Raw genomic sequence first — 16612 nt, 5'->3', positions numbered from 1 at the left:
TCCATATCTGCATCATGTTTGCTCTGTTAAGTCATTGACAATAATCCTCTCAGGAGGTTTAGCCATCTGTGGGCTAGTATTATTTTATACTTTCTGTACTGTAAACACAACACCCAAATGAACATCTAAAAAATAATACTAGCCTACCGATGGACAGACGTTGCGTGAAAACCAACAAGAGTTTTTTTAAATAAAAATAAATGGAACATTTTGGACTGAAATTGTTGAGTATGAGAGACATGATATTTGATAAATCAGCTAATGCAATCAAAGTTGTGAACCCTGACAGCTCATTTAGTAATTCATGCTGAATGTATAGAAACTCTGTTAGGAGGAGGGCATCTAGTAACCTTGACGCAGGCTTTCTGACCGGCTCTCCCTGCGGTCTCTGACAATCTACCACTAAGTTGGGTCGTTAACAATAGCATCAATTTCCCATGTCGCCGATGTTCCTCCTAGTCATTTCTAAGAACATTGTACATTGAGCAAGGCACTGATGATGGTTGACTATGCAACAGGATCTATTGGGTGAAACAGTAGGGGAGGGGTCCGGTCAGGAGAAAGAAAGAAGCACATGATTGTGAATAATGAGTGAGTCAACAACACACAGGTGTGGCCTGGAGACGTCGGGCCGGGAGTTCCTTCGACACGACCGAGGCAGCGAACTTTCCTGAGTCATGCCCCCGGGGACCCAGACGTCCAGGCCGGACAGCGGATGATGCCTCACGGCTTCTTCCGATCGAGGACGTAATTAGTCTGAGAGTCACAAGTCATCGCTTTGATGGTTTCTATTGATCAGTTTGCACCAGGGGTGTTTCAGCGACGTACGCAGCGAGGTGTCGAGTTCAGAAAACAATTGGTGTACGTTATCGAAGGGAGTTGTGTGTGTTGTTTAAAACGATGTACTGAAAAAGTAACTTTTTAGCTCCGTCTGGTGTGTCCTGTCCTGGATACAAGCTAATCCCATCATTAGCTACTAGCCCTGGAGCAGTCACACTGCGGTCCCACCTGGGGACGTCTGACCGGTATGGCAGGTAAGTGGGTCACAAACCCCTCCAAAGTAACGTATGTGGCGAGAGTTACGTCTTTTTCTTGGTTTTCAGGGGTGTTTTATTGCTAACTGTTATTGTTGCGCACTGGGGGGAATTCCATCAAGATCGATAAAGTACAATTCAGGCTTATTTTTGATAACTCTCGCGAGATCTTTAAATATATATATATATATGCCTGAATATTTTGATATTTCTCGCGAGACTTATCAGAATAAGCCTGTACTTTCCTTTAGCCTTGTTGATGGAATACCGCCCTGATAGCGTAACTATTAGCCAAGACTTTTAACCTGTTCTTCAATACTGCGGACTTTTCCATCTGGACAACGTTTGCTCGCAGATGTAGGGTTTAGTTTTGTAAATACATTGTATGATCTTTAATTGTTACGAACATACTACTGTTGTTGTTTTCACCTAGACCAGGCTAGGCTATCAAAGTGGTCATTTTTGGGAAGTTGCCGTGTTCATATAATATTGGGTTAAGACTTCTTGTAGTCGCACATCATGACATATTGCAGCTACACTGCGAAAATGCTCTTCTCACAGGGCCGGCAAGTGTGTTTTTACTAGCTACATCTCCATGATATTGTCTATTATAATATGTAGTCTTAGCAAAACTTTGTATCGGCAATCAATTTCAGGAAATAGGCTAGCCCATACTCTTTCCTGTTTTTATGGAAAGAAAACAGCCTAGTCCTCCATTCTTCATCCACACTAGTCTGAGGGATTTCTTCAGCATAGAATTCTTAGCTGTCAGTGAAATGTTGATTAGTCCTTAGGCAGATGTGTGTTTTACTAATGACAAACCCGCCTCAATAACCTGACCCTAATGTTTAACTAGACCTCTGTTTCACCCATGGCCAGGCTATTGTGTGATTCATCACTGACAATGTTTAATGGCAGTATGTAGAGGGTGTAGGCTCGGCAAGTTAAATTTAGTGACACAGCTGTTGTTCCACGGAAAGGAGGGTGCACACTCCATACAGAAACTGGCTGAAGGTCATTAGGAATTTCTGACAATAACTGAAGTTGAGGTGAATGGTTTCTCACTCTACTCATGTTTTCATTATATGTTGCCAGTCATACTGTGCTGTACTAACCTACTTCCCTCTCTTCTAGGGTAGGGCCTCAACAACAGTATTGGGAGAGGCTGGAACCAACCAAAAACTAAGACATAACCCAGAGAAGAGGAAGTGACATTGAGAGATTGAGACAGAGGCAGCTCATTGGACAGAACCACTGTGGAATGTCGTTGAGAAGAGGAAGTAGTGTGATAGTTTAGCTTTCTGTCTCTGCTTTTCTACTCATGACAGCATCCTCTGTGGTGTCTTGAAAGAGTTCCTAAACCTGACGGTATGGGATGGTAAGATGACAGAACATCTAGAGGGAGAATGGGGGTAAAGTCGAAGCGATAATTAGACTGATGAACCGGCAACAAGTCGTTTCAGGAGCAGTGGATCCATACATCCATTTAGCAAAGTGTTAGTCGAGCTATCGCAATGAACACACTTCCTCCGCACACATGAAACTAAACTGCTTGATTGCGAAGTAATGAGGACAGTCTTCTTTCCACTGGCATATAGGGTCCCACAGGCAAAGTGACAGAGAACGTTCTCCTTCAGCCATTTGAATGTTGGGATGCAGTTTCCACCCAAACTTTAGGAGAAGACTTGGAGAACAGCTATACACTGGACTGGTGGGAACAGAACTGGAAGTACCAAGCGATGAGTTGTAATGCGCTGCCGGAATGAACTGGGAATCCCCTACTGGAGTTAGTGGGAGGAACTGAAACTAAGGTGGGACCAGGGGCCTTAGCAGGACTCTGAAGTACCAAGCAGACTAGGAGCACACCGGATTTACGCCTCATCTTTGTATTTCGCAATGAGCAAAGTTGAGTTTAACGGGAATTCTGGGGTCAACTGGAATCAACTGGAAATGAAATTGAAACCATTTTGAGGATGCGTATGTCTTCAGGACAAACAGCTTTGGCCTGTCTGAAGTGGTCATAAAAAAATAAAAACTTTGGGACAACTGAGATTTGCTTCTGTGGAAGTGCATTTTTTGGGAGAAAGGTCCAAGGGAGCAGCACTGTAGAATGGCGGGCAAGGACTACACTCATCTCTTCAAACTGCTCATTATCGGAGACTCTAGTTAGTGCATCGTAACTTCTTTCTTACTTCCTTCCTTCCTACAAAGTGTGTTAGAAGGTTTCCATATAAAAGAAAACTTGCCCATAGAAATACAGTTTATTGCTCCAACTAGCACTTTGATGACCTAAGAAAAAGAAATATCCCCCCACTGCATACGTCATAGGGCTGGGTATCGCCACTGATTTCCCAAAACGATTCGATTCCGATTCACAGCTCCCAATTCGATTCGATTCACGATTCGATTCGATTCGATTCGATTCCGATTCGATCTAGTTACAATATACATGTTTTGCTTGAATATGAAAGAGATTCTCCGAACTAATGCTATAAATTGTTCAAGGAACCCTATAACATGTAGCATTGTTAAACATATCAATGAATTGACTCCAAAGCAGTTACATGAATGTACTTTTTATTTACATATGACTTTGCTTTTGTCCAGCTCATCTCTATCGTCACATTTTTTAAATCCAAAATGCACCCAGACATCTGACTTTAAGCCTGGTGGTGACTTGAGTGTCCCTGCCATTGCCATGTTTTTAGATTTTAGTGTTGAGACCTCACGTTGCGTGAGATATGATAAATTATTGTAGCGCGAGATCTGGCCACGAGATCTCGTTGCGGGTTGAAGCTGCAAGCAAAAAAAAAAAAAAAAAAAAAATCGATCTCGGGATTTATGAATCGATAAATCGCTCATTTAATGAAGATCGATTCAGAATCGGGAAATCGATTTTTTGAACCCAGCCCTAATACGTCACCTTCAGTATGTGTTTGGACAGTTGCCTTAACATTTTGATTAGCTAATGGGGTGTTGAATCAAGTGATGACGAATGTACAGAATGTTAGCTTCCTTTTAGGACATTATATATATATATATATATGTATTTATTTTAATCTGTTTTACCATTTAGAAATAAAAGCACTTTGTGGTGACTGGGAGCCTGTAGTCCCCCCTGTTTGAGGAATTCAGTCACGTATATAGACAAAGGCTATAAAGTAGTGGATTTGGTCCCATATACATTGCATGCATAACTGCCTCAAGTCTGACTATGAAGTATTTGTAGTGTCTTGCCTAATGTTGAGTGAACGATGTCTGGAGAAATAGTTTAGGTGGGCAGAGAAGATGTCTTATTGCTTCTGAATCCATTCGGTTGCTAAGATGATAATGAAAAGTCTTGCGTTAATGAGACATGACCCAAAAACAAATACTAATAATTACACTACTTAAATATACTTTATTTTCTCAAAATACATGGATGCATAATGTGCTTTTATTTCTTAATGGTAAGATTGAACAGCAATTAAGTAGTGACCAATCCCTAAAAGTTACCCAGTGTGCTGAGTAGAATGTGCTAGTCCTTTATGACCAGACAGTCATTGATGCTCAGTCTTTTGGTGGGGAAGCTCATTTGATGACTCTTTCCTGCCTCTGTCTCAGATGTAGGGAAAAGCAGTCTACTACTACGGTTTGCCGATAACTCCTTCTCTGGTGAGTTCATATTCCCCCCCAAAGCATTCCTTCAGTACCCTAAACCATATTGCATGTTTTTTCTTCTTCTATTAAAGCTCAAGCTCATAGCACTTTTCCACTACCGGGCCGACCCGGTTCTTTTTCCTTTCTCCACTGCCAACCGAGCCGTACTAGGCCATAGTACACGTGCCATTTTTAGTTCCAGTTCGAGAGGGGTACTTTCCGTACTTTTTTGCCAGGCTGCGTGTGACCTGTGACGCTGCAGACCATTGATTGGTCAATGGAAATCGTCATCCCATGTTCATAGACTTCATCGCTAACCGCCATCTTTAAATACCACAACAGATTTCGCTCTCAGAAAATGTCACTTACTGTTTCTGTAATAAATTATTCATAAAGATTTGAAAAATTATGATAACCATCTTATTATCTTAGTTTAATGCCATTTCAATGCATCATATAACTTTTATTTACAACAAGCATAACCAAAAAATCGCTATTATTATTACTATGCTGTTCCTCAGTCAAGCGCGCTTCATCATCCCCCTTCTAAAACTGCCATCTCCCCTTTTCATCCCTTATGTCATTTTATCAATGAACATGGTATTGCTGTTATTTCAACATTCAGCTTAAGCCTCTTTCACACATAGTTCCCTGTAACTTCAATGGAATCCCAAGCTGTGCCGTCCAGGCATTTTCGCCGTTCACTCAGCCAAATGCCCGTAGATTCGCGTCTTGCTCCCATTATCATGTCGGCGATCCCCTGGTTGCGAGACCTAAACTACAAATCTACTAGAACTGAAAGCGGCAAGTAACAGGCACGTAACATCCATATGCTGTATAAATAAATATATTTGACTACCAGCAAGACAGCGCAGCACTCGTATCTATAACAAACGCGCAGATTGTATGAGCCCCGCGTCATTCCAATAAGCGTCAAGCACAGCGTTTCCGTAGAAATACATTGCTCCCTGTCTAACGTTATAACTTATATATCTAACGTTACATGTTTTAAGGCTGATCTGCGCATGATCATGATTCTTATCACATTTCCCCCCGTTGTGCTGTGCCGTTCCATAGTCCAGCGCTTCATCATCCCCCTTCTAAAACTGCCATCACCCCTTTCCATCCCTTGTGTCATTTTATCAATGAACGTGGTATTACATATTTACATATTACATATTTGTTGTTATTTATGGAAGTGTCCAGTTGCTGGAGGAACCAGGACGCCGGCTACACTGCACAGTTTAGCCCGAAATAGAGAGAGTGTGTTATCCCGCTAATAGAATACAGTTCCAGTAATAACACTTATCTCTATATTGTAATCATTCTCTTCTTCGGTTTTTAAATGTTGATCTATTTATATCGATCTATTATTGCCAATTCCTTATTACCAGTGGAAAGGGGGAAGGCTAAAACACTTTAGGACTTTCCGTTCAACGGAGGAATTTATGGAACTCGCGCAGAGTTCATCTCGCATTTCCCCCGTTGATGTGACGAACTGAAAGCGGCAAGTAACAGGCACTTAACGTTACATGTTTTAAGGCTGATCTGTGCATGATAGTGCTGCATTTTGACATAATTCTTATTGTATTTCCCCCCGTTGAGCTGTATAGCGGCACTTATTACAGTGAGTGCTCTTATGACACGTAACTCCTCCTACAGTCCCGGGTCGCTCCGGGTCTATTGTGTATAATGGAGAAGTGTTTCTGAAAGTACGGCACGGGTAGGATACAAATGCGGCCCGGTTCGGGGCATCAAGCCCTTGATTATGGACGGCCCTGCCGGGCCATGTTCCTGGACTCTTTCTATCCTACAATCTGCTTTTAAAGGAGACCTATTATGCTCTTTTTAATATAGATCTCTGGGGGTCCCCAAAACATGTCATTGAAGATTTTTGCTGAAGATACTACTCAGAGTTGAGTCTAAAGGCATCCCTGCATGCCTCTAAACGCCTCTTTCAGTTCTTTTCTCGACGGGCTGTTTCACGGCTCGGGGAAATCATCATCAGCAGTTTTTCAGCGGATTCGCTGTGTGGCAGCGGTGCGAAAAAACAAGGTTCCGGGGGAATAAAATTCAAAACCAAATATCCCCTTGTGTTCCCCACAAAACAAGGAATCCAAAACCATTTAAATGGGAACGATCTGAGTTTCCCTTCGAATGTAGCGGACAGATGAACACGGCAGGGGAAATGTTCAACACAGTGTCCGATTTAACACCATGGATGTCGATACGCACGACGCCACTCTACCCCAGTGGGACGTCAGGACGAGAGGCCAATCTGAATGGATTGTTGAATCACATGTTTTCTGAAACACACAGCCCCCAAAACACTGACCCTATTGCCTTATTTATATATACACAAGCACAGAAAACATAAGCAACATAGCACTTCATAATTTGGGACCTTTAAACAGTATCTCTAACCTTAAGCATAACCCAAAATTAAGCCAAAATAGCTAATTGTCTTACTCAATGAGAGACACACGTGTTGCTGCAGAATGTCAAGTACATCAGTAGTATTGTAGTACCATAGTTTTTGCTCAGTGCAGTTTAGGTTAGACTAAAAATGTCAGTGTGTTGTTTATGTTGATGGTTTACGAATTCTATACACATTCTTTAGCTTTGGTTCCTCAACATTAGCATTGCAGCATTCAGATACCAAAACAAGTAATGTAAGTAAAATAAGTAAGCCTACATTGATAAACTAGTGATGGTTTTACAGTGGCTTCAATAGTTTAAAAAAATCCTGTGCAAAGTACAATGATATGAAATGCAATATAATACAATACGTAAATTAGTCCAGTGGTATACAAGTAATCCAGTAGTGTGCAGTAGTTATATAATATGTTCATTTTTGTAGTGTGTGTGGGGTTGGTTTTGGGGTGGCAGTCTTTTGTTTTCTTCCAGTGTATTTCTCCAGGAGCCTGATTGCTTGGGGGACAGAGCTGTTTGACAGCCTCTGGGTTTTCGCCCCGAGGCTTCGCTACCGACGGCTTAGCTTGATGTGTGTACCTTTTTTGAGACTTAAATACACACCTAACTTAAGGGTGCATTTAGTGTAGGGAATCTTCCTTAACTCTTAATTCTGAACCGCAGGCAGCTACATCACTACGATAGGCGTGGACTTCAAGATCAGGACTGTGGACATGGAAGGGGAGCGGGTCAAACTGCAGATCTGGGACACGGCAGGCCAGGAGAGATTCAGGACCATCACCTCAACGTAATCAATCTAAACCGCCAGTAGAACCACCGTCAACACTGACCATTTGTTCTGGAAGCATCTGTCTGTGTTAGGTCCAGTTCTTTTCAAGCCCAAGCCCATTTGGACATTCATTTAATTCAGGGTGTGAATTGACAAAAACAACAAATTTAATGCGGGTGGTTCTGAGTGAATTAATTGGATTTCTGCGTATTTCCCCAGTTTGCTCAGTATGGAGTCAACCTGGCCAAAACCGCTCAAAGTGTCCATGAAAATATGTAACTATACTTAGACTTACTGGACTCTGGACTGGACTGTGTTTTACAGTCCTGTTAAAACGGCTTTATATCTGAACCAAGAGTTATCTTCAGACATCCCAGGCCACTGCTTGGGACGTACTTTCCCCAATTGCAGCTGCAGAGAATATTTGCATCTAATGGAGCTGGTTCCTATTATAAATGGACTGACTCATATAGCTCCTTATTCCAAAGCGCTTTACAATGGCCTCTCATTCACCCATTCACACACACATTCACACATCAATGGTGGCAAGCTACTATGCAAGGCGTCGGCCCGCTCATTGGGAGCAATTTGGGGTTCAGTGTCTTACCCAAGGACGCTTTGACATGTGGCCAGCCGGGGTTCGAACCACCGATCTGCTGACCTTGCGAGCACTCAATGCCGGCTCTACCTCCTGAGACACAGCCGCCCGAGGTCCCGCTATTGTGGTCTTATCGCCCAGCGGTTGTGTCTCTGTGCCACCCTGTCACTCTACACCCATGTCACCCTGTCACTCTACACCCATGTCAGTAGTTTATACCCTCTCACTTTTTTGTCATCTCTTTCTTCCCCTCTGTCTGCATCTCTCCATCCCTCTCTCCTGCTCAGGTATTACAGAAACACCCATGGCGTCATTATTGTTTACGACGTCACCAACCCTGAGTCGTTTGTGAATGTGAAGAGGTGGCTGAATGAGATCTCCCAGAACTGTGATAATGTCTGTAAGATATTGGGTGAGTTTGGACTAAGTTGTGTTTTTAAAAAAAGAAGAAAAAAAAGTTTAGACATTGGAACGACCGTGTTTAGTGTCTCTCTTCATGAGTTGAAGCTGTAACTGATCTGATCATTATGGGTCTTGAGAAAGCAAGACCTTTTTATTTGTATTTCTTCTCACCCACTTCAGTTATATTGTAAAAAATAAATAGCTATTATTAAAAAAAAAAAAAAAGCTATTATTTAAAATAAATAAATAGCTATTATTTATAAAAATAAATAGCTATTTTGCACATGGAAAATAGCATTCATTTGACATTTAATTTGGAATTATAGCCATTGTAATAACAACTTTACTCTTCAACAGCATTGCACTTTAGTTGTTCAAGTATCATTCAATTTCATAGTGTTTGGTTTGTATTTGATTACTGCTATTGGTGAAAAAAAGACTGCAGTAGTGTTAGAATCCTGTATCATGATATTTGCCCATAGGTTATATCTTGAGGTTGAATCTGTTTATGGTTAAATTGTATCACAGTCCTCTACACATTTGCTAGATTATTTCAGATATTTCTAGTAATCTAGGAAAAGGCAAGATTATCATTAAATGCTACTGTAGGCAGGGCTAATATTGTCATAACCCTAGTGTCACCTTGGGGATTCTTTCAGTGAGGCAGTATGTTAAGCCTAGGTTCTCATACACTCAATATATGTCACATATGAACATCATTTTTTATATAGAAGTATTAACAACGAGGAGTGGCATGGTGGCTCTCATCTAGCGTCCCTTACCTGTGAGGTGGAGATTGTGTGTTGTTAACCTATACTGCTTGTTTTGACAATTTGTTTGTTTGTGTTATTGTTTAATAATACAATAATCTAAATGTCATCCCTCCCTACTTCTCTCGCACTCAGTGGGAAATAAGAACGATGACCCCTCCAAGAAGCAGGTGGACTCCCAGGATGCAATGCGTTTCGGGGAGTCTGTGGGCGTCAGGGTGTTTGAGACCAGCGCCAAGGAGAACATCAACGTGGAGGAGGTGAACCCTTACCCTGACCCACGATAGCTCTCTACTGAGCTGCCCTTCATTAAACCAGACCCACGTTAGCTCTCTACTGACCAGTCTTCATTAAACCAGACCCACGTTCAGGGTTGCCACGCTACCTGGAAAACAGGGAAAACATGGAAATTATTGAGCCCTCGCCCTGTTCCATACCTGGAAAAGGCATGGAAACTGAGCAAAATTTAAAATTAACATGGAAATCTTGTGTTGTCCTGGAAAATGTTATGGGCTTTCTAAAGCATTTCATAATTTATGTTTATTCTCAAATTTAAGTAGTTGGCTTGGAACTGTCTGTGGCTGTTCTAAATGTGGCTTTATCAATGTTGGTTGGCAAGCACATGGTTCATTGTTGCAAACAAACATTGATGTGCTTGCTAGCTAGCTAGCGCTTGGAATGTGTTGCTAACGGTAACGGCCAATAGCGCTATAGCGCTAATACTTCCTGATATCCGCGAGTGGGGGGTGCAAGTTAAAACGGTCATATCTCAGTGTAGGAACGTTGGATTTACTCAGGAATTGGTCGAAGTTTGACTGGCGGTCAATGCAAATGTATGATCTTTGCTACTTTAATAGATTATGCATTTGCCAAGTGATTTGCCAAGTGATCAGTATTTAGCCTGTATGGTATATATAGTATATGACATACTATATGTGTATATATATATATATATATATATATATATATATATATATATATATATATATATATGAAGAAGTTATAGCTAGCTAGCTACGATTTATTCTCAAAATAATGAACAGCAAGCTAGATCCAAAACTAGGGCCGGTGGAGGAGGGCAAGTGTCACATTGGACAGACTACCAAAACAGACAAATAAAGTATCTTAACTACAGCAAGTGATGGATGTCAGAAATACATTATCTGGAGATTCAATAAGGTAGTTGTATATGTCAGGTTAGGGTTATATGACATCTCAGGCCGTCGGGTCGTTCAGCCACATAGATGGAGGCAGACTGAAAGGACACATCAACCTCTATTTCATGATGAATTGGAATCACCACCTATACGTTTTAGGGAACCAAGTTTTTCAGCCCAGTGGTGTTCTAGGCTGGAAATTAGTTCTAGTTTAATACATCTACACTGAGCTATCAAAACACTGGTTAGACAGCTAGCCCTTCTCAATAATTGCTGATCATTGTACCTTGCACGTTACATGTTCTTGCACTTAGATGTACAGTATTTATTCATAATATCCACTCATATTGGTACTAGGGCTGCAACGATTAGTCGATTAGTCACGACTAATCGATTACGGAAATTCGTCGACGTGAAATGTTGTTGTCGACTAATCGCATAAAAAGATATATTTTTAAAAAACGGGATTTAAAAAAAAAAAATATTTATTTTTTATTTATTTTTTTAAACGGGAGCCATGCAAGAATCAGCTGGGTAAGTTTTAGCTAACGTTGTTAGCCAACTGGCTAACGTTATATTGTTAGGGTCGTAATGTTTATGTTAGCTTTACTGTTACATGTTGGAAAACAACGTCTCATGGACAGGGCTGTACATGCTATGAGCGTTTGTGCTATTAATTTATTTGCCCTGTGGCACGCATGTGACAGACAGAGGCGCTTGTATGTAACGTTACGTAGCAGGGGTTTTCCATGTTGAAGCCAGGAGAACGCGAGATGAGCTGTCTGTAGTCTAGCCAGCAATGCTAGCTAGCCAATCAACTAGCTCTGTGAGCAGCTGTAGCTTGGCGTAACGTTAGGTTAGATAGCTAGTTAAGCCGGATTTATGCTTCTGCGTCGCCATTTACGCGCAGCGAAAAGCCACACGACTAATCGCGACTAATCGAAAAAATAATCGACAGATTAGTCGACTACCAAAATAATCGTTAGTTGCAGCCCTAATTGGTACTGTATATTTTGTCTTGAGTATTGTCGTGTTGTCGTCTTGTTGTTGTATGTACTGTAGCTTGTTTAGTATGGTTGAATACCAAATCATGTTCCTAGTGCACTGCACATGGCGAATAAAGTTGAATTGAAGGATTGAATTGAATTGAAGGAACTATAAGCATTTAAGAGCTGATCGCACACCTAGACTAGACTGCACATCTAGATGGCACATCTTTTAAATCAAGTAAGTAGTCAGGTGTCCTCTGGGGGTGGGCCGGTGTGGTGGACGGGCGGGGGCGGAACATTTTAACGATCTAGATATCATCACAAAACATGGTACCTGGAAAATCAAGAGGTGGTATGGAAAATTATTTCAAGGCAAGCGTGGCAACCCTGACGTTAGCTCTCTACTGAACAGTCTTCATTAAACCAGACCCACGTTAGCTCTCTACTGAGCTGCTCTGAAACTAATAACATAATTATCAATTAATGAGGGATTCATGGGCAAGCACAGGTCCGCAGCCTCTAAGGTCTATGGTTGCAGGGATTTGCTCCCATTCAGCCACAAGAGCATTAATGAGGTCGGGCACGAAGGACTGGCTCACAGTCGGCGTTCCAATTCATCCCAAAGGTGTTCGATGGGGTTGAGGTCAGAGCTCTGTGTGCAAGCAAGTTAAGTTCTCCCAGACCAAACTCGGCAAACCATGTCATTATGGACCTCACTTTGTGTATGGGGGCATTGTCATGCTGAAACTAGAAAGGGCCTTCCCCAAACTGTTGCCACAAAGTTGGAAGCATACAGTTCTCTAGAATCTCCCTTCACTGGAACTAAGGGGCCTAGCCCAAACCATGAAAACAGCCCCAGATCAGAATTGTGTCCACATACTTTTGTCCATATAATGTATCTGTAGTGCACAGTCATTTCATTTCACTCATCCTTTCTCTCTCCCACATTTCCTTCCTCCCTCTTTCCATCCCTCTCTCTCTCTCTCTCTCTCTCTCTCTCTCTCTCTCTCTCTCTCTCTCTCTCTCTCTCTCTCTCTCTCTCTCTCAGATGTTCATGGCCTTCACTCACATGGTCCTCCGGGCCAAAAAGCAGAGTCAGAGTCGTGCGGAGAGAGAGAGGGAACGAGAGAAGGACACAGTCCACATCAACTCACAGAGAGACCGAGAGAGGAGGAAGAGGGGCAAGAAGTGCTGCTGAGAGAGAGGGAGAGGTCTGGTCCTGACAGATACCCTACCCCCTAGTCACTTGTGTGGATCTGAAAGGATCGAATGGGCATAAGCAATGGGGCAAGAATTCCACATAGACCACATCAGAGGCATAACATAACACTGCTTACGGTTTTGTATTACTCTCAAGATTCTCTAAAGAATCTTACAACTTACTCTGGATTCAACATGAAGTGCCTAAGGGGGTGTGGGGTGAGGTGTGGTTGTGTACAGGGGGTGTGGGGTGAGGGGTGGTTTGTGTACAGGGTCATGAACAGGACACACGTAGGAGTTGGAGCAGCCAAAGTCTGTTAGCACTGATAAGGAAACTTGGGAGACAAAACTTTACATGTTGACATTGCACTGAGCGAGGATGACAAGGTTTAGGACAGAGAAAACCACTGTTATGTGCCGAATTATTACCTTGGGGGTTATTTTTATGGTTATCTATTAATGTCATTTTATCCTTCAAAGGGAAATGTGGTCCTAAAGTGTCAAACAGGTATTAAAACCCTAATCTAGGAAAGACTAACAGACATGAGTTCTTAAACAGTGACCAGTGAGTGAAATGTTGTCTTATTTTTTAATTAACAAGACTGTCATACCTGAACTATATAACATGTCAAAATAAACAGTGAGCAATAAAGTAAAACCTGTCTCCTTAAATTCAATAATTAGTTTTTCTGTTTATGATGGAGCAATAATGTGCAGACATTTTTTGTTCTCATTCCAATTTTTCACGAGTTGAGATCAAACACCTAAGACAAAAGGCCTATTTCTCTGTGGCATGTCCAGATGCTGATTAGACAGCATGATTATTGCACAGAAGTGCCTTAGGCTGGTCATAATTAAAGGCCACTCTAAAATGTGCAGTTTTATCACACAGCACAATGCCACAGATGTCACAAGTTTTGAGGGAGCGTGCAATTGGCATGCTGACTACAGGAATGTCCACCAGAGCTGTTGCCTGTGAATTTAATGTTAATTTCTCTACCATAAGCCGTCTCCAAAGTAATTTCAGAGAATTGGAATTGGAAATTACTTTGGAGACGGCTTATGGTAGAGAAATGAACATTAAATTCACTAACCCTAAAAATTAAGTAATATAAGTAATTGGATATCAATATAAATATATATATATAGGCTGACTGTATCCCCGTGTATTATTGGAAACTTTGGAAGCGCATAGAACACTGTAGGAGGAGTAGAACACTGTAGGAGGAGAAGAACACTGTAGAAGGAGTAGAACACTGTAGGAGGAGTAGAACACTGTAGAAGGAGTAGAACACTGTAGGAGGAGTAGAACACTGTAGGAGGAGTAGAACACTGTAGAAGGAGTAGAACACTGTAGAAGGAGTAGAACACTGTAGGAGGAGTAGAACACTGTAGAAGAAGTAGAACACGGTAGGAGGAGTAGAACACTGTAGGAGGAGTAGAACACTGTAGAAGGAGTAGAACACTGTAGAAGGAGTAGAACACTGTAGAAGGAGTAGAACACGGTAGAAGGAGTAGAACACTGTAGGAGGAGTAGAACACTGTAGAAGGAGTAGAACACTGTAGAAGGAGTAGAACACTGTAGAAGGAGTAGAACACTGTAGAAGGAGTAGAACACTGTAGGAGGAGTAGAACACTGTAGGAGGAGTAGAACACTGTAGGAGGAGTAGAACACTGTAGAAGGAGTAGAACACGGTAGAAGGAGTAGAACACTGTAGAAGGAGTAGAACACTGTAGGAGGAGTAGAACACTGTAGAAGGAGTAGAACACTGTAGGAGGAGTAGAACACTGTAGAAGGAGTAGAACACTGTAGGAGGAGTAGAACACTGTAGAAGGAGTAGAACACTGTAGAAGGAGTAGAACACTGTAGAAGGAGTAGAACACTGTAGAAGGAGTAGAACACTGTAGGAGGAGTAGAACACTGTAGAAGGAGTAGAACACTGTAGAAGGAGTAGAACACTGTAGGAGGAGTAGAACACTGTAGAAGGAGTAGAACACTGTAGAAGGAGTAGAACACGGTAGAATGAGTAGAACACGGTAGAAGGAGTAGAACACTGTAGAAGGAGAACACTGTAGGAGGAGTAGAACACTGTAGGAGGAGTAGAATACTGTAGAAGGAGTAGAACACTGTAGGAGGAGTAGAACACTGTAGGAGGAGTAGAACACTGTAGAAGGAGTAGAACACTGTAGAAGGAGTAGAACACTGTAGGAGGAGTAGAACACTGTAGAAGGAGTAGAACACTGTAGGAGGAGTAGAACACTGTAGGAGTAGAACACTGTAGAAGGAGTAGAACACTGTAGGAGGAGTAGAACACTGTAGAAGGAGTAGAACACTGTAGAAGGAGTAGAACACTGTAGAAGGAGTAGAACACTGTAGAAGGAGTAGAACACTAGGAGGAGTAGAACACTGTAGAAGGAGTAGAACACTGTAGGAGGAGTAGAACACTGTAGAAGGAGTAGAACACTGTAGAAGGAGTAGAACACTGTAGAAGGAGTAGAACACTGTAGAAAGAGTAGAACACGGTAGAAGGAGTAGAACACTGTAGAAGGAGTAGAACACGGTAGGAGGAGTAGAACACGGTAGGAGGAGTAGAACACTGTAGAAGGAGTAGAACACTGTAGGAGGAGTAGAACACTGTAGAAGGAGTAGAACACTGTAGAAGGAGTAGAACACGGTAGAAGGAGTAGAACACTGTAGAAGGAGTAGAACACTGTAGGAGGAGTAGAACACTGTAGAAGGAGTAGAACACTGTAGAAGGAGTAGAACACGGTAGAAGGAGGAGGAAGTTTCGAAAACATTCGCTTGCTGTACACAGGCACGCCCTGGCCGCGTCGTCACACCGGAATTCTGCGCTCTCATTGGTCAATGAAGAGTCGGGACTGAAAGTTCGAGAAATATCTAGAAAAGTAAATCAACTATATATCGGTGAGGTTCTCACAGTTTGGATATGAACACAGCAAGAATTACGATTGAACAACGAAGAGTGAGGAGACGAGCCTTTTACACAAGACGCGCAATTCCATACACTGTAAGTAAGTAGCCAGACGTTTTTGAGTCTAATGAGAGCTGAAATTAATGCTGCAGCTATTTGATAATTGTATATTGTTATAAACAATATCATCCGTAATTTCAGACATACATTTAGTAATTTCTATTCCGTGAAAATAATTGAATCAGGTGTGTGAAAATAATTCGTAGTAAAAAAAAAAAAAGATTATATTTAATTGACTTATGTTTGCAGTGCGACAACAGTATATTCATTTATAATTAGCTGTGGCATCACAATGTAATTGGCCCACCACTTCATAATCTCAAACTCTCCAGAAATACAGATTCTGGGTTCATTACCGCGAGTTCACAGGAGATATGTCATAGGAGTGCGCTGTTGCATACCTGTTTTTGATAATTAGTAATGTCTATACTATTTCTTATGCTGTATTGACACATAGTTAGCATGATTATGTTATGTTATGTTATTTTAGTCTGTCTGAATTGTAGAATAGCCTACATATGCTTGAATTAGCTTGACTGGTGTATAAGTAACAAAAATAGTGGCGATGCGGGCTGCCCTGGTAAAACTAACAGACGGTAAAAAGACGAGTGGGGTGACAAGCTACAGT

The 16612-nt window shown here is 41.7% G+C and overlaps 1 protein-coding gene across 1 annotated transcript; it reads left to right on the top strand.

Moving 5' to 3' along the window:
* Positions 1 to 514: 514 nt before the first annotated feature.
* Positions 515 to 13190, top strand: LOC308149655 (ras-related protein Rab-35). Its single transcript, XM_080522544.1, has 7 exons — positions 515 to 1034; positions 2169 to 3199; positions 4638 to 4688; positions 7770 to 7893; positions 8761 to 8885; positions 9781 to 9905; positions 12840 to 13190. The coding sequence occupies exons 2-7, from the start codon at positions 3145 to 3147 to the stop codon at positions 12987 to 12989; spliced, it is 630 nt and encodes a 209-aa protein (XP_080378670.1). The 5' UTR covers positions 515 to 1034; positions 2169 to 3144; the 3' UTR covers positions 12990 to 13190.
* Positions 13191 to 16612: the final 3422 nt, after the last annotated feature.

Source organism: Nansenia antarctica (genome assembly GCF_963989245.1).
Source record: "Nansenia antarctica genome assembly, chromosome: 2".
Taxonomy (NCBI): Eukaryota; Metazoa; Chordata; class Actinopteri; order Argentiniformes; family Microstomatidae; genus Nansenia; species Nansenia antarctica.
The sequence above is the reverse complement of the archived record's forward strand: the minus strand, read 5'-3'. Positions and strand labels throughout refer to the sequence as shown.

What these genes read in the sequence shown, in the direction of transcription:
- LOC308149655 (XM_080522544.1), top strand. Translation starts at nt 3,145, where the DNA reads ATGGCGGGCAAGGACTACACTCATCTCTTCAAACTGCTCATTATCGGA. An exon ending in TGCCGATAACTCCTTCTCTG is followed by an intron (nt 4,689 to 7,769) that starts GTGAGTTCATAT and finishes TCTGAACCGCAG; the next exon opens with GCAGCTACATCACTACGATA. An exon ending in TAATGTCTGTAAGATATTGG is followed by an intron (nt 8,886 to 9,780) that starts GTGAGTTTGGAC and finishes TCTCGCACTCAG; the next exon opens with TGGGAAATAAGAACGATGAC.